We start from the raw sequence: 22110 nt of genomic DNA, 5'->3' as shown, positions 1-22110 counted from the left end.
GGAAAAGCCAAGGCCCAAAGACAAAGTATTCTAACTGAAACATTTGAAACCAAGCCCTTCTTGAGTAGGAAGAGTCCTTTCATGCAAATCTATGTGCTGGAATTGGGCCTATGTGGTGGTGATCTTGCTGAAATCCATCACAGCCTTCCAAGAGATAACAGTGGCTTCCTATACTCACTTTTTATGCTGCCTGGCCAGAGGCAAGAGGCTGTCAGAGCTTATTCATGCAGACAACTGGGCAGCTCACCTGAAAGGATGAATCTCCCGTGGGACACAGAGGGAGGGGAGGATGAGGAACAGGCTGTCAGGATTTTGCTGAACTATCTGCCATTCATCGGTCAGTCTGGTACCCATCTTCAGGCTGCCTGAGTGTCATGGAAAGTTCAAAATGCTATCCAAGCAGGCAGCCCGTTTGTCAAATTGATTCTGGCCTGGTTTATATACTCATCGGTTTTAACAGCACAGTACTGAAAACTTCCTAGGTTCCTGAATATATGTTACACCACACTTCACGGGAAGCAGATATTCAGTTCAATGCCCCACTTCCCTGCCCATCTCTTCCATTTCCCCTCCAGAACCCAAACATATAGGCAAATCTATGCATTTCCTGCGGTGTTACAGAGAGTTTCCAAGAGAAGATTTGGGAGCACATGTTAAAAAAATGTTTCAGGTGTCATTTGTAAAAATAAAAATAAAAAGTTACTGAATGGTGCATGTTTCAGGCTTTAGAGCTCTGTGTGCATGTGTCTGTTTGTGAATCTGTCTGTGTACTATTGTATCCTGCTTATGGCTGTTGAGAAGGGCATACGTTGGTGGTTCACAATGTACGTGCCGAGTGAGTGGGCTGCAGGTTCAAGTACTGAGATTACTCACATTCATGTATCATAATAAGCGTGCACATTGAAGAGCCACCGTCACTTTGAAAGGGGGTTAGTAAAGAAGACAAACAGACTGAAGCATGACACCCAGGGGGACCTCATGTGAAAGAGCAGCTGCCTTTCTAGTGGAGATGCTACCGGTAGTATGGCCAGTTGACATCAAGCATTGCTAGCTCCAAACATTGGACTGTTTTGTGTTTTAATTACATTTTCTACTTGAAATTCTTGGGTACAAAAGACACACACTCTGCATCATGTGTCAATGGTATTCCTGTGTAGAAATAGCAGCTTTTGGCTAGGAAACTGGAAAGGGCCATGGAACGTTAACTTATACTATAAAATTCAGTCAGGGCGTGAGAGAGGAACATTCCTGTGACTGTGTAGACCTCAGCAAAGCTTAAGCGATGGATGGAGTCAGAGTTTTCTTTAAAACACCAATACAGGCCCATTGGCACTGGCAGGTTTCCTCCTAATTAGCAAAGCTTCAAAAAGCTCTGAATGAATTCCAGCTTGTAATGTTATTAGCTTGGTGCACTATATAGAGGCAGGAAATTAATAGAAATCCATTGAAATGCACCTCACTAATGGTTAGTCCCCATTACTTCTTGTATGTAGGTGCTTGTGCATGAGAGGGAAGAATAATTTGATGGGGAAAATCAAGGCTGACCCAAAGCAAAACTGCAGGCTCAGCAAAATTAGTAGCATTTCTGTTGTAGCATCTCTTGTTCCTGGATCCTGTCTGTAACTAGAGTCTCAAGTAAGGGATGCTGCGGAGAGATGTACACAGACCATCGCAGAAATGCCACTCTAATTCAGAGGTCCACAACAACATTACACAACCAAACTCTAGCAACAGAAATGAAAACACAGCTGGCAACTAAAATTATCTCAGCTGAGTGTGATGGCTGTGGGCAGCACAGTGGTACCTCGGGTTAAGAACTTAATTCGTTCTGGAGGTCCGTTCTTAACCTGAAACTGTTCTTAACCACTTTAGCTAATGGGGCCTCTTGCTGCTGCCGTGCCACTGCCGCACAATTTCTGTTCTCATCCTGAAGCAAAGTTCTTAACCCGAGGTACTATTTCTGGGTTAGCGGAATCTGTAACCTGAAGCGTCTGTAACCTGAAGCGTCTGTAACCCGAGGTACCACTGTACATGTTTAGCAGGCCAGGGTCACATTCCTGAAGTGAAAGTATGTTGGTGTTTCTACATGGCCAAATGACTTCTGTCCCCCCTCCCTAAATCTCTAGTTACAATTGGCGATAAAGGTAAGTCCAACAGCCAGTACATTACCAACATCTCCTCTGTCACACATAGCCAAATCATGGCTAACAACAAATCAGTATATGACTTACAGGGGCTAAGAATCATAAGGTATGGCTTAGAGAAGTAACACATTTACAGGCGAGTTTGATTGTTATGTGACAAAAAGGTAGAGTTCAAACTTATTTCTGGGTAGAAAAATACTACAGTTCTCTCAAGCTACATCTGAAGTGTTGGCTCCTGCCGATCCAACACTACAATTAATGCCCACTTCCACCACCCTTCTGAGTGATCTCCCCTCCCCATCCCCACCCCTCCCCACCCCTTCTCTACATAAGTGCCTGGGGACTTCTATTTCACTGTATCTGAAGAAGTGTGCATGCACACGAAAGCTCATACCAAAATAAAAACTTAGTTGGTCTTTAAGGTGCTACTGAAGGAATTTTTTTATTTTACTTCGACCCAGACCAACACGGCTACCTACCTGTAACCAGAATAAATGCCCAGTTAGGAATGCTGAGTGATGTGAGGCAGCCAGCTGCCAACACTGTTCCTGAGAGTGAAATATAGGGATGTTGCAGTTACATGCAAAATCACCAGAGTCTGTTGTGCAGCAGTGCACATCTAATATAAAAATGACCTATGGATTTGCACTAGCCCAGGATAATGCAAATGTGAGCAAAAGCTCATGGCACAAAAGAATTTGTGCTTTGGAGGAATCCCAGAAGCATCTGCCAATGTGAACAAGAGTTTCAATATGAATTTAACAGAAGCAGGAGAAAAGGAAGCAACATTAGTAAGTACTAGAAGATGAAAACTTAACTTCGGAGACCGCAAAATATAAAGCTGCCACATTTCAGGGAAATTAATTAGATAGGAGGAAGACAGATAAGGTGTGCAGCGTTCCATCCATAGCCACATCAAAAAAAATGCAGCATACCCTGAAATATCCACCAAGTATCACTGGAGTATGGTGAGATCAAAGTATGCACAGTTTTTGTGTGTTTTGTGTGTTTCGGGTGCAGACTTAAACATATATGGGGCCTGATTTAGAGCACTTTTTGGTATACACACACAGAGACACACTCGTTGATTCTGAGGCAGACCAACTCTGTTTACAATAATCCACTCAAGGCTGAAGTCCCACCATTTAAACTAACATGTGTGAAAGAGGCAGAAATGGCAGAGCCAACAAGTACAAATCTTTTCTTTACTTGGGCAAGATCATTGCACAGCTATTTCTGGGCTATATTCCTCAGTAGCAGAATTAGTTTAGAATCCAGATCATTTTATGGAGGGGGAAGCTCTGGGGAAAGTCTAACAGCAGAGTTCGGAATTGCAGAACATGAAGGCTAAAAGGAAACCTTCACGGTTGCACGATCTGTGCTCACCAAACAACAAGCATGAAAAGACTTCTAAAATTCACCTTGCCATAAGTACCTATGTAGTCAGAAGTAAGTTACCGTAAATAAAACGTATGAATATGGTTAAGCAAGTAACCATAACGGGGACTGACTAAAGGAGATCCTGACTAACAATTAGGAATAATTTTCTGTAAAACCTGTTTGACAGTGGAAGGGCGGTGGTGGTAGTTTTTAAACAGGGTTGGGTGGCTATTTGTCAGGGATTTTTTTAGTTGTGATTCTTGCATTGAAGGGAGTTGGCGTAGATGACCCAAAGGGTTCCTTCCAACTCTGCAATTCTATGATTCTATGAAGGAGAAGAGAAAAACTGTAGAGTCCACCTGTTATGACAATACGAACATGATTCTTCCTCTTATATTTTGCATCCTGACTGAATGAAAAAGGTAGTTATGTTTATATGCAATTAACATAGGAGCCCCAAGTATTTTTTAAAAAAGTATTTTTTTTAAAAAATGTAGATGATATTGGTGAAATGCTCAGGAGGCTATTTTATGTTTCTTTTAATATGCCTGGAATTTTGCCTTTATAAATAAATTTTAATATTGTTTAGAAGTTCTTCGTTTTGCTCTAGGCAATTCAAAACTACAATCCATGCTTTATCCAACACTTGAGCCACATTATGTTTTCTATAGATTGGAACCCTTCCTGGATATAGTAAGAAATATATGCACATAGACTTATGCCAACATTATGGGCCTATGGCCGAAATAAAGTTTATCTATCTATCTTATGCCAACTAATCTCACTTATAACTATTTTTAAAAAATCATCTTGAATGTTGATTGGGAAATGCCACACTCCAAGAACATGGATAGTGTTGCTTTTTTAGAAAGATAGTGACAGAAACAAGTTTTTCTTCCTAGTTGTGAAATGCACTCTTCACAAGACCCACCAGCAGTGGCAATTCTTCATGCACAGATGAGATTTCAATTGTGTCAGAAGCAACTAACAGGCCTGGTATCCACCTGGAAGTTCCTCTCACTGAGCTAATGCTGCTTCCTCAAAGAGCTAAATAAGAATTGTCACAGTACCTACATGCCCTCTATCAAATTCTAAACTAAGTGAAATCCATTACAATTTAGGGCTGGATATCCTTCCCACTAAAATCCATAGAAACAGCACTGGGCATATAATAAGCTTTTAAATATATTTTTTAAAGAAAACAGTTTTAAGTTAAACCATTGTGCTATTTGCTGCAAGTATTGTATTCATCACACATTTGAATCTGGAAAGGTGCTTGCAATTGCTGGATGACTGACTGCCTAGTCCCCAACCCAGTTTGGAATGCAACCAACCATTACTGTCTTCCCTGTTCCATCTGCATCACCAACATTCCATCAGAGCTCATGAGAACAGACGCAACATTCCTGTTCCTATCCCCCAACTTTTCACCATTTAGTCATCTCTAGAGGCTCAAGACCTGTGTATAACTGTGAGATACAGGAGCATACTAGTCATGGTATCAAGAATTGACACGCCTTGGTGGCATCAGAGACAAACAACAGACCATGCAGCCCCTAGTGCAGGAGTGGGGAACCTCAGATATGTGGCCATCTAGGCCCCCCCCCTCTCTCGGGAATGCCATAAGGCCATGTCCTCCCCTGACCTTACTCTGTGTCCTCCTCAAGTGCTTTTGCCAGATGCCATGTATCTCTGAACTGTAATAGTGCCTTTTGCTTGTCTGGATGTAGCACGAATAAATAGATATCTGTATGTACATGCACAAAGCCTCTGGATGGAATATAGGGGAACATCTGTATGAAGGTAAGAGTAAAATCCACTGCTCTTCCCACTTCTAGCCCTGCCCATCACAGGCATGTGGCCCACAAGGTAATGTGGCCCTTGAGCTAGAAGAGATTCTCCACCCCATCCAGAAAGCTGGATCAGTGCTTCACAATATTTAAACTATTGTGCCACTGTTGATCAAATTTAGGTTAAACATCTCTGAAAGGCATAATCTTTTGTCATCTACTATATTCTAATAATAAAAGTCAATCAACTCTTTTCAAAGATATTTGAAGTCACACACCCTCCCCCCAAACGCGCACTCTGTCATTCATTCTTTCATGCCCTTCATCTCCATACAGGTGATTCATTTCACAATTTAGAATTCATCTTTTAAAAAAGCAAATGGGAACTTCAAAAGGATAGAAATGACAAGAGGTGTTTAGACAGGGCTGACAGGGCTCCCTATGATTTTAATGGGAGGTCTCCAACCCCCTGGCATTATATGTAGCAAAAGGAACATGTGGGAAAAGAGGAACATGTGCTAGGTTTCCAAATTCATCAGAGATGTCATTTGTTCACTGAGACATGCTGGCTTCAGCAAAACAGCCATCGAAACAAACAAGAGCCTCTTTCAGTATTATACGCCAAAGACGCACACACTCAGCTCCTGCTAGCCACCAGGACTCTACCCAAACTGCAATAAAAATCATTTTTGACCCCCACTTTCTGACTGTGTCAATTTTGAGGTGTGTGGCATAAGTATGAGCAACCATAATGTACTGACTAAGAGCCAAGGGTGTTCTAGATTCAAACTCTGTCCTGGCATAACCCTTCAGAATAGAAACCTTAAGATTGCAGTTGCAGCTGAGGTTTGTCAGGAAGGTTCGGATTCAGTGTGTGGTGTATGTGTAGCTGTGATAACTTGTACCAGCTGATGAGTTAGTTGCCCTTCACTGCATGTTAGATAGTAGGCAAAAGAGAGAAATTAAAGGAAATTGTTTTTAGGTCTCGTAGATCAGAAAAAAAGTCTATAAATGGAGGCTTCTGCAGGGATGGGGGCTGTCTTGAGAATTTACCTATAGGCATGCTGGTATTCCATGCAACTAGGGAAAGGACACTTGTCTTTCACTTTAAAAATTGTGGTCAAGTATTTTGACAAAACACAGTCATTAACTGATGACTTGAATGATAGTTGTGCAATGACAGTTTCTTCTCTCCGTTAGGTAGATTGTTCTTGTTGCATATTTTTAAAATATATCTCAATATAAATTATTTTACATGCTTACATTTGTGAGGCACATATGCCCAAATTTTAATAATTTGGCATGGTTCTGGGGTCCTGCCTCAATGGTGCATGTCAGCTGGAGAGAGGTGGTGGTCATTCACAGAGGTAAAATGAAGGGCACACATATGACTTTACACATTTCAAATGTATTCCTGCTACGCAACACTCCCTACCATTCTCTTTTTGGGAAAAAAACCTGTGTGTCATCTTTAGCATTCAAGTGTTACTTTATAATACCCCAGAAGTGCTGAAAAATAGAAGGAGTTGGAATAGTTGCTTATAATTGCAGCTAATGAGGGAGGAATACAGGGTTACTATTATTATTATTATTATTATTATTATTATTATTGTATCTATTTATATGTTGCCTTTTATCAAGACTGGGACTCAAGGCGGCTTACAGAAATCAGAACAACAGAGATAAAATACAGAAAGCTAAAAACATATAAAAGATAATAGCTTGAAAGTATTTAAACTATAGTAGAATTAAAACAACAGAGAAACAAATCTATCAAAATGCAGAGCGATGGGTCTCCCTCCCAAAATATCAAGGGGTATGTGACAAGAGTAGCTTGGTAACAGACACAGTAAGGTGAGTCCTGTTGCAGTTAGCGTGGGAGAAGGAAAACTTTCCCTTTTCTCTAGCTTTTGAGCACTACAAACAAGAAGTAACTAGGCACACAGAGTGCTAGCCACAAGGAAGTACCAATGGGGAACACTGGGATCAGAGAACCCAGGGAGTGAATATGTGTTTGTGCCAAGATACTGAGGGTTGGGTGGGCTGTGGAGTGATGAAGGATGAACAGGTGTCAAAGGGGAGGGCGGAAAGAGGAATAAGAGGAATAGTTATAGTAGACAGCAACAGTTGTTTAAGTTTGGGGAGAACAGATGGAACCCGTGTGAGATGTAAAACAGAAGCCCAGTGAGCTGCTTGTACAGCTTAACCAATATAAAGGGAACTGTCCAGTGCTGAACAGACAAACTAGGATGGGTGCAAGGAAAATCCCTGTCCATGTTTTGTGTTTATCTGAAGAGGTGTCTGAAGAGGGTGAAAAGATAGTGAAGCCTGTTTTAATATGAAACAAAGGCAACATAGAAAACAGTGCATTCATGTAGAGTTAATATTTAGCTGCAGTGCTGAAATGTGAAAGGAGGGGGTTCCCTCATTTGTGCTTTTAAGACATTCAGCATTGTTGACTGTGGGCAGCTATTTCCTTACTTAAGGCCTGCTTGGTATTATGTAAGTGTGTGCTTTGCTGTGGAGATAATGCAAGTTAATAATCTAAATGGCCGAAAGGTAGATACAACATACAAGGTTGGAAGAAATGGAGGATTTGAAGGACACGTCAGAGATGGGGGTAGATTACAAAAGGTTAAACACCTGTTAATTTCAGGACCTTATCAAGATTGTTGCAGTTAGCACATTTAAAGGTTTTTGAATTTTGAAGAAGTAAATTTAAAGGTCTTAGATTCAAAGCCTACAAAGTAAGACTTGCCAGGTGGTTACGGTAATTGGCCTATAAAATAATGCTCACAATTGCTGGAGAATTGAGACACCTACACCATCCATTTAGAAGGTGCTCCCCCAACTGCAGCAAGATATAGATAGCTGAATCTCAGATAAGAAGATTCTCTGTTTCTCCTCCGCAGCCTAGCTAGCCTAAAGAAAACACTTATTTCTTTCAAGAGTAAATTCCACCACAGTTATTATAAGTGATGATGCATACATTTTCCTTTGTAACTCTGTGTAATCCGAGTTTGAATAAGTAGTTTTAAAAACATAACTCCCTCTCCACATACATATCTCAATGTAACTAGTTCAGAATCCATTATAGTCTTCTTACTAGAAGACCCATTTTAAACATTTGCACTTACAGTACAAATTAACTTCTGTTCATTATGTCTGTTTTATTAACCCAGTGTTAAACTAAAGAAGCAGAGAAGTGTGTGTGTTTTAAGCAACCTCCTTTTCCAGAATTGGAAATGAAAACCTACTTCCCAATAGCATGTCCTGTCCTTGTTACGAAAATGGTATATTATTATTATTATTGTTCACTGAACAAGAATACAAAAGTGAAGAAGTATGAATATATGGTATAACATGCAAGACTCTATATATGGATCTCCACATGGAGGTAAGAAGATTCTGAGCAAAGGAGGAAATTGTCCTGGGAAATTGTCCACTCCTTACTCTTACTTGGCTGTAAAGCAATTTCTTTTGGGATCTGTATGGTGCCTGGATATGGGGCAATCTCTTCCAGAAAGTAGTTTTACATCTGTACTTAGCTCCTTGGGCCACAGAAGGAACTATGCTGTACAGCAGGTGAAAGGACTGGCTCAAGAGCCCTAAAGAGAACTATTTCTTCCATTCCCTGCAGGACAGCAGAGATCTATGGAAGATCAAGGAATACAGTCAACCCATTTATAAGGAGAAAAAAGTTGGGCCACTGTTAATCACTTAAGGTGAGGGAAGTAGCTGCATTTCTGTGAGAAGGGGGATTCTTCCCATGCTGTAAGATGCTGTCATTACTGAGTGCTCATACTTCACTCTCACTAATGCGTTTTCATTGCACAGGTCATGGGGGAGGTAAATAGGTACAGAATCCACACCCTGTTCTCACCTGTGGATGTTCATCTCCTGCGGTGGCTGTCGTGCTTTGTCATAGGCCACCTTGGCAAAAATGCCTGCAATGACAACAAAGGCAACGGCACCACATGAAATGTAGACGGTGGCATTCGTGTTGTCCTCATTTGGGTCATACCCATTGGGTATACCTCCAGGTCCATCATTACTGGTGGCGGGGGTCATTAGATCTGTGTTGGGGCGCGGGCCCTGATTCCGGCACCTATCCTGATTCAGCTTCTCAGAGCGCTTGTTGCAGCAAAAACGGTAATAGCAGGTGCCGCAACAGTAGCGGAAATCCTTCTGGGAATTGTTGCACTCAAACTCCTTGTCCCACTGCCCGCTCACATCATAGTAGCCCATGCATGTCTCATACGCTGGCACAGAGCTGCCTGCACTGACGTTGGAGGGCACCTTTGCTGGACTGCGCCCACGGTTTCCCCCACTACCAGCTGCCACAGGAGATGGTGGTGTGCTGGCTAGCGTCTGGTTCTGTTGCTCCTTGGCCGGCTTGTATGGCCGCCGGGGGGCTGCTGCCCCCTGTGTCCGGTTGCCCTTGGGTGTCCGTAGGGGCCCAGCTGCCTGTGTGGTTAGCAGCAGTGCCAAGGCGTACAGGGCAAGAGGCAGGAGCAACAGGAGATGCCTCCACCCCATGGTGAGCCGGAGGAGCAAAAGGTGGGAGGCAGAGGGCTCTGCCCAGCCCAATCAAGGATCTCGGCTCTGCCACTCCATGGATGGTGAACAGGGGTAGGAATCAGGAGCTCCTCAGTGGCGCTTCACTGGCAGCAGCCCAGATCCATCCTCCATCTCTGGAGATGCCTCTTCATCCCGGCAAGAAGCAAGAGGCACGACTTGGCTGCTTTGGAGCAAGAATGGGCTCTTCTTACTCGGAAAGTCCCGACCTGATCACAGCTCCTCCTGTGATGGGCTATAAGAGAGAAGAGGACATCAGAGGCTACCTGGCCCAGGAGAAAATGAGCAAGGGAAAAGGGGGGGGGTGTCGACGTGTCAGGGGGTGCTGCAGCAGCTGCCCCTCCAAGGGGGCCTACTGCAAGCGGCCAGAGTGTTAAGAGCGGGGGTGGGGGAAGAGATCCAGGCAGAGGGTCGCCTTCGGTGTGGAAGGAAAACCTCCCTCCCAAGCTGGCATGGGTACCACGGAAGAAGAGGAGGGCAGGCAGGTGTGGCTGCTGTGCCCGGACAGAATAGTGCCGAAGCGGAGAGCGGGGCAGCAACAGCTCCCAGAAGCTCACCGGGCAGGGAATTCCCTTGGCACCGTCTCTGGCGAGAAGAAGCACCACTAGCAGCAGCAGCAGCAGCAGCAGCGACTCTTGGGCAGGAGCTGGCAGGCTGCGCGGAACGCAGCCCTGGCCGGCCACCTTCCGTCCCCTCCTCTCTTTCTTTCTTCCCTCGCCCTTGCCCGCCAACCCTGCGCGTACTCCTGCCTGCCTTCCCTCACTCACCATGCCGGGGCGGAGCGGGAGCACTGCGGAGGTGCCGGGCTGGGCATCCTCGTCGCCGAGCGCTGGCCGGAGCTGCCTGCGCCGCCGCTGCTCACACGGGCTCGAGCGGAGCTGCTGCTGTCGAGCGGGCGGGGACAGCTAGAGGCTGCGCGAGGAGCCGCCGCCTCTCCCGCCTGCCTCCCTCTCTAGGCCCGCCCAGTCCCGGCCCCCTGCGAAGGAGTCGCAGCCCCGCGGCGCCAGGGGCCGACGGCCGAGGGAGCTTGGGGGGGGGGGCTCAGGACAGAGTCCGCCTTTCGGAGTGGGGAGGCGAGGCCCAAAGACCCCTGCCCTGCCCCGCTCTCGGGCTCCCTTCCTACAGAGGCCACCCTCTGCAGGACTGGCGAAAGAAGGCTTCCTTCCCCCCCCCCTCAGCGCCCGGAGGCGGGAAAAAGGCGGGCGTACACCCCCCCCTCGCCGGAGCCACCTTCCTTAACTGAATGGTAGTAAGAAGGCGCGGTGGTGGGGTGGGAAGCGCGTGTCCACAAGTTATATCGGGATGGGTTTGTCACGGAGCTGAAAGAGGGGGGCGGGGAGAGGGAGGGCTGGTCTAAAGGGCCCCATGAACGTGCCCTGTGTGAGGTCCTGGGCGCTGCTCTGTGGCCTGGACCTTCGGGGCGTGGTTGTGGGGAGGCTGTTTTGTGGAAACAGAGGCGTCTGTGCCGCATGCAGGAGCCGAGCACACCTTGGCAAGTGCAAGTGAATGAAGACGCTGCACTTTCCCGCTCAATCTCAGGAGCAGGTATGAGACTCCTCCCACTTCATCTTCAATCATGTTCTGAAAGAGTGGGGAAAGATACCCATTTGCCACCCGCCCCCCCTTTTAACCACCTACATACCATGCACACCTGCTCTCACAACAGCCAGCACTTCACTGAACCTGTGGAGGGACAGACTCTCTATGCATGCAGCGAAACGTCTGAGCAGAGCCAGGCGGGTAGCAATGTGCAGGCATAGCTTTGTACGCTGGACTGAGTATCCTCTCTCTCTATTTTTTTTTTACAACCCCCCCCCCCGGGTTATGCAGACAGAACCTACACCACATTTGATAGTCTAGCATGGAGTGGAGGCAGTTGATGCAATTCTGCCGTCCCCACATTCAGTGTATCTGTGAAAACGACTGCAGCAAAACCGAAGTGATAGTATTCTGCATTGGGTCAGTTCGTTCTGCAGGTGAGAGCTTGTATTTCTGAATGCTCAAGCAGAAGGGTATCCTTTTATGTAGTAAATGAGCACATCAGGGAAAGTGTGTTAGCACAGCCATCTCCTTGGTGGTTTTGCTTCATGCAGAGAGTGTTTTATGTTCAGGGGACCAGGAGCATTAATAATAATAATAATAAACCACGCTGCTACCCAACTATAGTCTGAAATGGAACAATACAGAATTCCACCACCTCTGCCTACCACCTTATTTCATTGAATGGTAGAATTGTTGCCCAATAGGGTGATGAAAAAGCATTATGAAGCACCTAATTCGTGAGTTTGCACCCTGGGGTTCTGGTAAAGGTTGCATTTGCATCTAGTTCAGATGTGTAAAACAAAAATCAAGGCAATTCTGAAGAGTCCTGCTCTGCTCGCTCGCAGCCTTTGCAGGTATGATTGGGGAAGTTAAAACAATTTTGATGAATGGGTGAAATTTCTGAACAGGGCTGGGTGGGTTTTGCATATCTCTGATCTCTTCTTTCATGTGAGGCTGTAGTAACAGTGAAGCATGAATCTGGTATGCAACAGCAGTACTCTGTCCTGACCTGTAATCACTCACCCTTTGCTACTGTGTTAAATTTAACAGGCAAGTTCTAACTTTTAAAGTACTGTATATGTTGCATGCATTATAACCCAACTGGTAACAAACACCCCTCTCAAGAGGCTCAGGGAGCTGGAAAGCAAGTCTTGTGAGGAAATCTTGAACAAACTGGGTACGTTTAGCCTGGAAAAGAGAAGGTTGGAATGGGGAGTATGTTTATACGTACTTGAAGGGCTGTCAAGAGGGCAAGGTAAACTCTGTGGTTCTACAAGGAACCAAAATCCTCCCTGTTAGAATTTAGTGACATTTTTATTTTCGAGAGCTGAGTTTTGTGTCTGATAGGTGATGCACCTGGAACGAGAGGTTCTCAGCATCAACTTCCTGAATGTGGAGTCCTGGTCTACATAGCCCAGCAATGTACACCACTGGCAGTGGCTTCCCAAGGCCTTGCAGAAGAAGCCTTGCAGCTGTAAGCAAATCCCAAACGAACAAATGGTGAAAATGAGTGATACTGCAAAATTATGATCCAAATTCAGGCATATAATAGAAGGATGCTTTAAACTCCATAGCTACAATTGCCATCACGATCCACTTAAAAATAAATAAATCTGAGGGCCTTGTCAAATTGCTAATGCAAATTAAGCTACTGAGCAAGGAGGCATCCCAAGTCTGAGCCCAAACCCCAAAACGGGTTCAGAGAGGTGTTCCCTCCCAATGAGATAGAAAGCACCTGAAACACATCTCATGCTGCACAATCCTATGTATGCTTCTTCTTTTTTTAAAGTCCCACTGTGTCCAATGTGGCATGCTTCCTGGTAAGTATGTATAAGGTTGCAATCTTAATTGCATGTAGGCAGAGTGGTGTTGTGGTTTGACCATAATGGTCAAACATGCAGCGCTCAATAGCATTTTTGGTGGCCCTTAGCAACATTTGATTCCCTCCCCCAAGCACTCACACTGTTTACCAAAGGCAAGAAAGTGAGGCCACTGGGCTTTGGGAAGGAGGCGTGAAGGCTCTGACAGGGTCCTAGAGTCCTCCCGCTCCTTCCCAAAGCCTTGTTAGCACTTTCCCAGCTTGGGGAATGAAGTGGGAGGGCTCTAGGACACTGCCAGGGCCTTGGGCCCCCTTCCTAAAGCCTAGCACCTCACTTAGCCAGCTTTGGGAAGGCAGGAGGGTTTTGTGTGTGTGTGTCGCTCCCCCCATGACAACAGTGTGCAGCCTAGGGGTTCCATGTCAAAGTACTGTTGTGGCCCACATAGTATGAAAAGTTGGGCCACCCTGGGTTAGTATGTTGAACTAGGACCTGGGTGACCAGGGTTCAAATCCTTACTCACCTATGTAGTTCACTGGATGACCTTGGGCTGGTCACTTACTCTCAACCTAACATACCTCAAGGGATTGTTAGATGATTGTTATTTATTATTATAAATTTGGGAAGTGTTTGCCACCTCAAGCTTCTCAGAGGAAAGACAGAATATAAATGTAATATAAAAATAAAACCTGCATTAGAGCTGGGCCCATAAACACAAAGTAAGTAACTGGTCTCTAATAAATGGTTCAACAAATTAGAGGTTCAATGGGATATTTAAGAGGTTAAATATGATGAGAAAAGATCTCAAATCTAGTGAACCAGGAAAAGGCACATTTCCCAGAAAAATAACAGAGAAACAGAGTGGAGAAGGAAAGAGAGCTTTGGGATTGGTAGCTCTGCCTTTGCCCTGACCCCAAGTGCTTCTCTCAGATAAGGACAAAGAAAAAGCAAATTAAAGCAAACAGTGGACTAGTTCAGTTTTTCTAAAGTTATATTCCAAATGATGGACTGAATGTGCCTGATCTTTCAGTCAGAAAGATCTAGTTCATTCAGATTATGACCTTGAGCTGCCGTTCCAAGAAACAAGAGCCACTTGGTCAAAGCAAGGCCCACAAACATATTGATTGATGTCTTGGTTCTTTTATCAATAATCCTCATCTCAGCAAAAAAATGAGAATAAGAACATAAGGTTTGCCTTGGTGGATCAGACCAAGGTCTATCAAACTCAGCATTCTGTCTTCAGCAGCAGCCAATGAGATCACTCTGCTCATAAGCAAGTTGTGATGGCAATAACTATCCATACCCCCAGTTTGTTATTGGTTCAAGACTGGAGTCTGAGGGTCAAATCAGAAGTTAGGAATGAAACACATACAGCTCTTAGCCCTGCTTTTCCTTCATAATATTAGCATAAGGGGCTGCTAATACCCTACAGGTAATTTTCATGTGGTTTGGATTTTCTTTCTCACAACATCTGAAAATGAACTGGAGGAGGGGAGGATTTACAAAACAGTCATGGGAGAGGTTCTAATTATCCTCCCTTCCACCAACTTCTCCTTTCCTGTAAGTAAATGCCCTTAATAGTATCCACGATTATATCAGAAATTGTGAGGTTGGGGCCACATGCATTTGTCAAGATACCATCTGTTTACATCAGCCAAGGCTGATGGAGGGCACTCTGTGCTACTTGTGGATCTAGAACTACCCCCAAACTGCACACCTGCTCATTTAGGGAGAGCGCAACTCCTTCCAAAACAGGCTGAACTCCACCCATCTGGTCTAGGGAACCTCCCACTAACTGTACCTGGATTGAGCTTCAGTTTATTAGCTTTTGTCTAGTCTGTTACTACAGCCAGACATTGATACAGCAGATGTGGAGATATGGAACTGCAGGTCATCTGCTTATTGATGACAACATACTCTGAGTCTCTGGATAACACCACTCAGTGGTTTCATATAAATGTTAATCACCTCCGTAGCTCAGCTGTCTATCGCCTCCTTGCTCATTTTAATCAGCCACAAGGGGCAAGAGTCTAGAGTCCACATAGTCTCTCGCACTGATCCAAGTGCCTTGCCCACATCCTTCCGCTATAGCTGCAGGCTGGCATAGCTGAAGGGTCCAGCAATCCAGTAGATCCAAATCCACCAGCATGGTACCCCCACTCTGTTTTAGGGCTTTCTGCTGGCTACCAGTGGAGAAGAGACTAAGCAGTATCCTACCCACCCACAGCCATCGAAAAGCATTGTGAGGAGAGGATTGTACTGTTAGCATTTTATTGTACTAGATTTTGTTTTAAATATTCTATATTGTACTCCACTGTGGAACCTGATCCAATGAAGTGTGGTGCAGAATGCTCTAAATAAATAAATTCAACCTGTAATGAATGTAAAAGGGAAAGAGGCTACTATTTATTCCACGATACTCTTCATTTCTCTGACAAAGTTTGCATCAGCCACATGTCAAAGCTCTGAAACATAACAGCAGATGCTCTTTTCATTGGGATGTTCCTGCCTTCATGGTCTGTTACCAACATTTTCATCTTTACTGGTGGCTCAGTTGCAGAATTGTTGCTTAGCATATTTTAGAAAGCAGCAAAGAGTTATGTCTTTTTCATCTTAGGACTACAAGTCAACAAACAAAATGCTAATCTTGGACTCTTGGGATGCCTTATCTTTCTGAAGGGGTTTCTATGGCAACATAGATTTTTTGAAATGTCCGAGGGTCACTTCCTGATGATTTACTTTATTTTTCAAACTATATCCCACTTTTCCTCCAGAAAGCTCAAAGTGGCTTCTGAATGGCTTCTCGACCAGGCATCCCCAACCTTCGGCCCTCCAGATGTTTTGGCCTACAATTCCCATCATCCCTAACCACTGGTCCTGTTAGCTAGGGATCATGGGAGTTGTAGGCCAAAACATCTGGAGGGCCACAGGTTGGGCTGTTTTTCCATTCAGACAACTTCCAGAGCCAAACCTGTTTAGCTTCCACAGTAGAACTGTATCATTTGCCTTCAGACCATTCTGCTCTGATTATTCACTGAGTAGCAAACACTAGCTTTTCCTATAAAGACCAACAAGGGGTGTGGGGTGGACAATGGCAACATAATCCCTCTGGCAGAGGTTTGGGTCACATCAGAGTCCAAGAAGTAGGCAATATAGTGCCCTTTAAATATTGTTGAACTACAACTCCCAGCATTCCTGAGCACTGGCCATGCTGTGTAGGGCTGATGGAAGCTGGAGTCCAATAATATATGGCCAACTTTAGGTGAGGGGATGGGGAATATTTTTAGCCCAAGTACCACATTAATTTGTGAGCACGCTGTGGGCGGGGTGGGGGGAAGGTATTCAAGCTGTTGGTGGTGAGGACCAAAAGCAAATGTGGGCATGGTCAGTGGCAAAAGTGGGCAGAGCAATGGATGTGGCTCTTACCTTTGACCAGTAGGCTACATTTCAGCCATGCATAAACCAGTGATTTCTACACATACACATACCTCTCCATCCAGGCAAACAGGCATTATCATAGTTCAAGGACATGTTCTAGCTATGCAGAAGTGTTCAAGGATGGAACTGGGTCAGTGAAGGATATAGCCTGCAGAGAGCCTGGAAAGGTGCATAGTTTGAGCACAGTCTTAGGCCAGACAGAGAAGCCTTGGGGGCTTTATTTGATCCCCAGGCCAAAGGTTCCTCACCACTCCATAAAGGATGGTTTTTCCTACATGGCTATCATGTCTGGGAAGTGCAAGTGTCAGCTGCATTGTTAGCACATAATGCCATGGCTTTCCTCCACATGAAGAAGATAGTCTTGTATTAGACAGCCATGAGAATACAAAGCTGGAGCTTTCTGGGAGAAAACAAGACTCTTCCCTCCAGTTAACCTCATGCTCAGTAGCTTCTGTCTGACTCAGCAAACTCCTAATTAGAATAATTTGGGCCATCTCCTTACTACCTACAAGGGCATTGCAAGTCATTTAGTAATCATCATACCGTTCTTAGAATTTGAGTCTTCCTTACTATTTTTGACACTGAATTTTCACCAAGATTACCATTGCACTTGGGATTTTTTATTTTTTTGCAAAAAGTAATAATAAATTATTCATAAAAGAGGTTAGTGTTAGTGTGATTTGCATTTACTTCAGTGTCATTGTGCATCAGGATTGGGTTTTTTAAAGCTTTACTTTGTATCAACGAAGCTCAACTTAGGACAACTGAGTATGGGTACTTTTGCACCCTAAAATTGTTTAAAATCATAAAATTGGGTGCAATATCTCTGACTAGTTTGACTGACATACATATACACATAAATAAGTTGAAAAACCCATTATGAGTAGCTATGGCCTTTAAAATATTTTCCACACCCAATATCATATGTTTTTAACTGCTGCGCACGCACACCACGCACACACACACACACACACACACACAGAGAGAGAGAGAGAGAGAGAGAGAGAGAGAGAGAGAGAGAGAGAGAGAGAGAGTTGGTTGGGGTATACTGAAGTTATGGAAACACGTTCAGTCTGATTGCACTTGTACTTGTGCTAAAGAGAAAATGGGTGAAACTTGTTGCTGTTGGCAATTAAACTGCCCTATGCACCCAGGTGGCGCTGTGGTTAAACCACTGAGCCTAGGGCTTGCTGATCAGAAGGTCGGCGGTTCGAATCCCTGTGACGGGGTGAGCTCCCGTTGCTTGGTCCCAGCTCCTGCCAACCTAGCAGTTCGAAAGCACGTCAAAATGCAAGTAGATAAATAGGAACCGCTACAGCGGGAAGGTAAACGGTGTTTCCATGTGCTGCTCTGGTTTGCCAGAAGTGGCTTTGTCATGCTGGCCACATGACCTGGAAGCTATACGCCGGCTCCCTCGGCCAATAATGCGAGATGAGCGCGCAACCCCAGAGTCGGTCACGACTGGACCTAATGGTCAGGGGTCCCTTTACCTTTACCTTTATGCATAATATGGCTACGGAACTCGCACAGCAGAGCTGGGAATCTACTGTTATGCCTTAAAAGTGACACTAATGAAGCAATGACATTTCATGGTGACTGCTTAGCATGGCCATTTCAAAGTCCTTTTATGTCAATGTTTAACACAAAGCACTTCAATATCTGAAAAACTGAACTGGGGATTGTTATACTACTACAACCATCTGGTTTTTCTAAACAGAACTGAAACAGGCGAACTGTGTCTCTGTCCCACGTAATGCTAAAAGATTCAGGTGTTTTCGCTGTGCTGCTCCCTGATGCATCAATACTTATGTCATTCATGGAGCATTGTACAGTCAAGGGAGTTTTTAGCAAATGACTTAGGTTATAGACTCCAAAAGGGAGGGCAGAGAGATGAGCTACAACGAAGAAGCCCAGGTGATGTACCTCAGAGAAAACAATCATTTCTTCTTCACTACCCTACTACCCTTGAGAGAGATTCAAACACTATCCTTATTGATTACCTCTGTTAATCTCTAGTGAGAAAAATAATGGAAACCATAGCCAAGATTCTTCAACAGAAGTAACCAATTTAAAATGGAGGAAATAGGCAGGGCACTTACCAAACTGTAATGGCTATGTGTTGCAGCAATGCATTCATTTCAAGCCCACTCGTCCCATTTAGTCATTGGATCTCAGAACTGGATTTTGTGGCTCACCTCCAATGCTTTTAGCTTACAGATGGAGGACCTATGACCCTCCATATATTGCACTCCATCTCCCATCATCCAATAACAAGTGGAGGGCCACAGGCGCGCGCACACACACACACACACCCCACTTTAAAATTGCAAAATGCCTTTCCTGAGTTCTCTCACAGGCAGGGACTAAAGACCATGAAACAGGCAGTGTGTAGGTTGGCAGCATTAATTTCCACTGATGAACTGAACCACTACCAATCTCTCCCTTATCAAGACAAATTATCCTCTTTTCTGATGGCAGAGAACAAACTCTGGTAGAAGAAAGGGCACAGTGGCTTCATTTAAATCCTGATGATTTGACAGTAGCAGAAGGTTTAGTTGCTCTGCCTGTTTTTGGCACAGCAGCCTGTGGAGTCTTAAGCTGCTGGTGATCTCACTTTGTGATTGTGTGTGTGTGTGTGTGTGTGTGTGTGTGTGTGTGTATTTGTGTGTCACACACAGGCAAAAGCTGTGTACTGTCCCCTTCCCAAGCATGTAACAGAATATACTAAGCCCAGACAGTCTTCCCTCAGTTAATCATTCTGTATTTCTTTCAATTCATTTTTATTTTAAACATCACACTGAATTTTAATCTTGCTCTCTAGTGCTTGTAGTTCCTCCATTTAATCTTGCTCTCTAGTGCTTGTAGTTCCTCCATTTGAGCATACTTGCTACTTCTTTGAGCTAAGCCATTAATGAAACTGTGGAACAGTAATGCATCCAGAACAGGACCCCCCCCCAAATGGAATGCTGCCTGCAACCTCCTCTCAAATTGACAGTGATCTAATAATTAGTACTTCACTGAAAGCATCCCCTAAACACAAGATCTGCCAGTTGTTTTTGTGACATCAAAAAAAAAAATCTGACAAGCCAAAAGCAAAGTGTCCCAGCGGTGGAAGCCACCAATACAGAGGTTTGGGTGGCCACGATGTGAATCAGCAGGCAGATGAACCCTTAGAACAGAGCAACAGCCGTGGGCTTTGGATGTATGGCATAAAAAGAAAGGTGGGAGAAAGATGGTCATGTTTAAGATACAGGTTCTCAAAATGTAAGCCATAAGGGGGATCCCCCCCCCGAGACTTTTCCATGTGTATTTTGATTGGGGCTGGGGTATCATCCCAATATTCCCCAAGCCCATCAGAATAGTACAGGCACAGAAGCAGGTTGACACAACATGCGCAAGTTGTTGGTGCTAGGGGTAAATAGAGCAATATGCCCCATTTAATGATAACATTTTTATTTTGCAAGAGGAAAAGTTGAATTTCTGGAATTTATGACTCTACCTGGAAACTATCCCACAAGGAGATAGCTCATTTGTCCTCTCTTGGCTGGAAGCCAAGAGAGCATCTTAGGCTAAGCAGATGTTGCTTCTTCGAGGAATGGAGTCAAAGAGAGACAGATAGCAGCCTCCGCTGAGGTATTTTGTTACCTGCACAGGTGAGGCCATGCCCACCTCTAGTCACATGCAGAGGAAGTCTGTCCCAGCCCAGGAGGAAACAGGAAGTTCTGACTGGCTGGTCCAGACATCCCCTTTTTATGTCCACTCTAGGAATGTTGTACTTGACTGCTCTGTGTTTCACATCCCCCAGATTGCCCACAGGCATCTGTTTGGCAGTTGTAAGAACAGGACACTGGACTAGATAGGCCATTGGCCTGATCCAGCAGGCTCTTCTTAAGTCCTTATGACAGCATTTGGTAACAGACTTCCAATACTATTTTGTCTTTTTTGGCAATATTAGGTTGCTGGCATGCATGTTGTTGTTGGGTTTTTTTGGGTACTTGGCAACCATCTCTAGAACTGTCAGTATTTGATAGCTTATGACATTAATATTTGACACCTGGCAAAAAGTAAACAATGAAGACACTGCTAACAAGCCAAAGCTAAATAGATTGAAAATGAGCAAAAGACCATACAACCTGTGCACCACACAGAATTGCCCGGGGGGGGGGAGACTTTGTAGATTGGTGGAGGATGTCTCTTTCCCAGAGAAAAATGTCACCCCACAGGATAATAGAAACAAAAATGGTTAGTGGTATGGAAAAAAATGAGTCCAGTGATGTCCATGAAAGGATGGCTAGTTGTGACCTATTATTATTAATTGCCTTTTCAAATTGATATAGTTTCCTTATATCATGGGTTTTAACTTACACTGCATCAAAGTGAATGTCTGCAAAATGTAAATGAAGCAGAGCTGCCAATACCCATAATAATTCCCAGCATGCTATAATGGAACTTGCTAATGCCAATCTTCTTAAATGGCGAATTAGCCCTGGATCAATAGTCTGTAAATTATAAAACAAATATGTGCTGGTGGAGAACAAACTCTCATGCCTAAAACTGATTACAAGCCGATTTACTTTAATTTTCAAAGATAAATTCATAAAATTCCTTTTGGGAGTAAGAAACTTTATTTCCCCACATTTCAAAAAAACATTCATCTCTGGCATACATCTCTCTCTCTCTCTCTCTCTCTCTCTCTCTCTCTCTCTCTCTCTCTCTCTCTCTCCGCACACACGCACAACCCTGCATGAAGCGGCTCCTTCATTCTATCTCCCTACTGGACTTGAGCAAACGTGTATGTCATTTGAAACATGGGGAACCACTGCCTCATTCAGAGTATTTAATCCTCAACCATTGCAGGTTAGACATGCTCAACAGTTCTCAATATATAAAATAGACTAAACCTCTCAAAACCTTACACCACTAAACTGGTTATTCCAACATGAAAACGCAAAGTAGTTTACAGTGCCATATTAGCTTATCTCACTTACATTCTGGCCTTGATCACACACATTTATGTTCAGTGCGATTCACTGGCAGGCAGTGGTTGGGTACATAATTATTCCTATGCAAGCCATTACCAAACATCTGTATTGCTTCTCTGCCCAAGGAAGGCTCTGCCTAGGTGGACAAATAGGTTTCCGTGCACCTTCCATGTGGTACAATTGCCTTCTGGAAAGATGCTATCAGTGTCCCTTCCCTTCCTTTGCCTGGGCCAGGTACCTGCTAAGTTTCATGTACTCTTTAACCTCAATGATGCTCTCCCTTTGCCCCCGATATAACAAGGCCACTCTGCTTCCCACCGAGAGGAGATGTCACTAGCTATGAACTTCTCTGTCTGGCTCTGTCACTGTCCTTGGTTAGCAGAGAGCGGAGGCTAAGCGGCCAGATCCATGACAAGAAGGCAAACCTATCACTGTCACA

At 44.4% G+C, this 22110-nt stretch overlaps 1 protein-coding gene across 3 annotated transcripts in view; it reads right to left on the bottom strand.

The window, feature by feature from the left end:
• The window catches only part of SHISA6 (shisa family member 6), a 256361-nt gene extending 245324 nt beyond the window's left edge, over positions 1 to 11037 (bottom strand). For all 3 annotated transcript variants that reach the window (XM_088661671.1, XM_088661673.1, XM_088661672.1), the window contains exons 1-2: positions 10660 to 11037; positions 9198 to 10127 (exon numbers count right to left, since the gene is read on the bottom strand). In XM_088661671.1, the coding sequence (XP_088517797.1) occupies positions 9198 to 9853 (656 nt within the window). In that variant the 5' untranslated portion in view covers positions 9854 to 10127; positions 10660 to 11037. The remainder of the gene's footprint in view (positions 1 to 9197; positions 10128 to 10659) is intronic.
• Positions 11038 to 22110: the final 11073 nt, after the last annotated feature.

The sequence above is a fragment of the Zootoca vivipara genome, chromosome 2 (genome assembly GCF_965207765.1).
Source record: "Zootoca vivipara chromosome 2, rZooViv2.hap1.1, whole genome shotgun sequence".
NCBI lineage: Eukaryota > Metazoa > Chordata > Lepidosauria > Squamata > Lacertidae > Zootoca > Zootoca vivipara.
The sequence above is the reverse complement of the archived record's forward strand: the minus strand, read 5'-3'. Positions and strand labels throughout refer to the sequence as shown.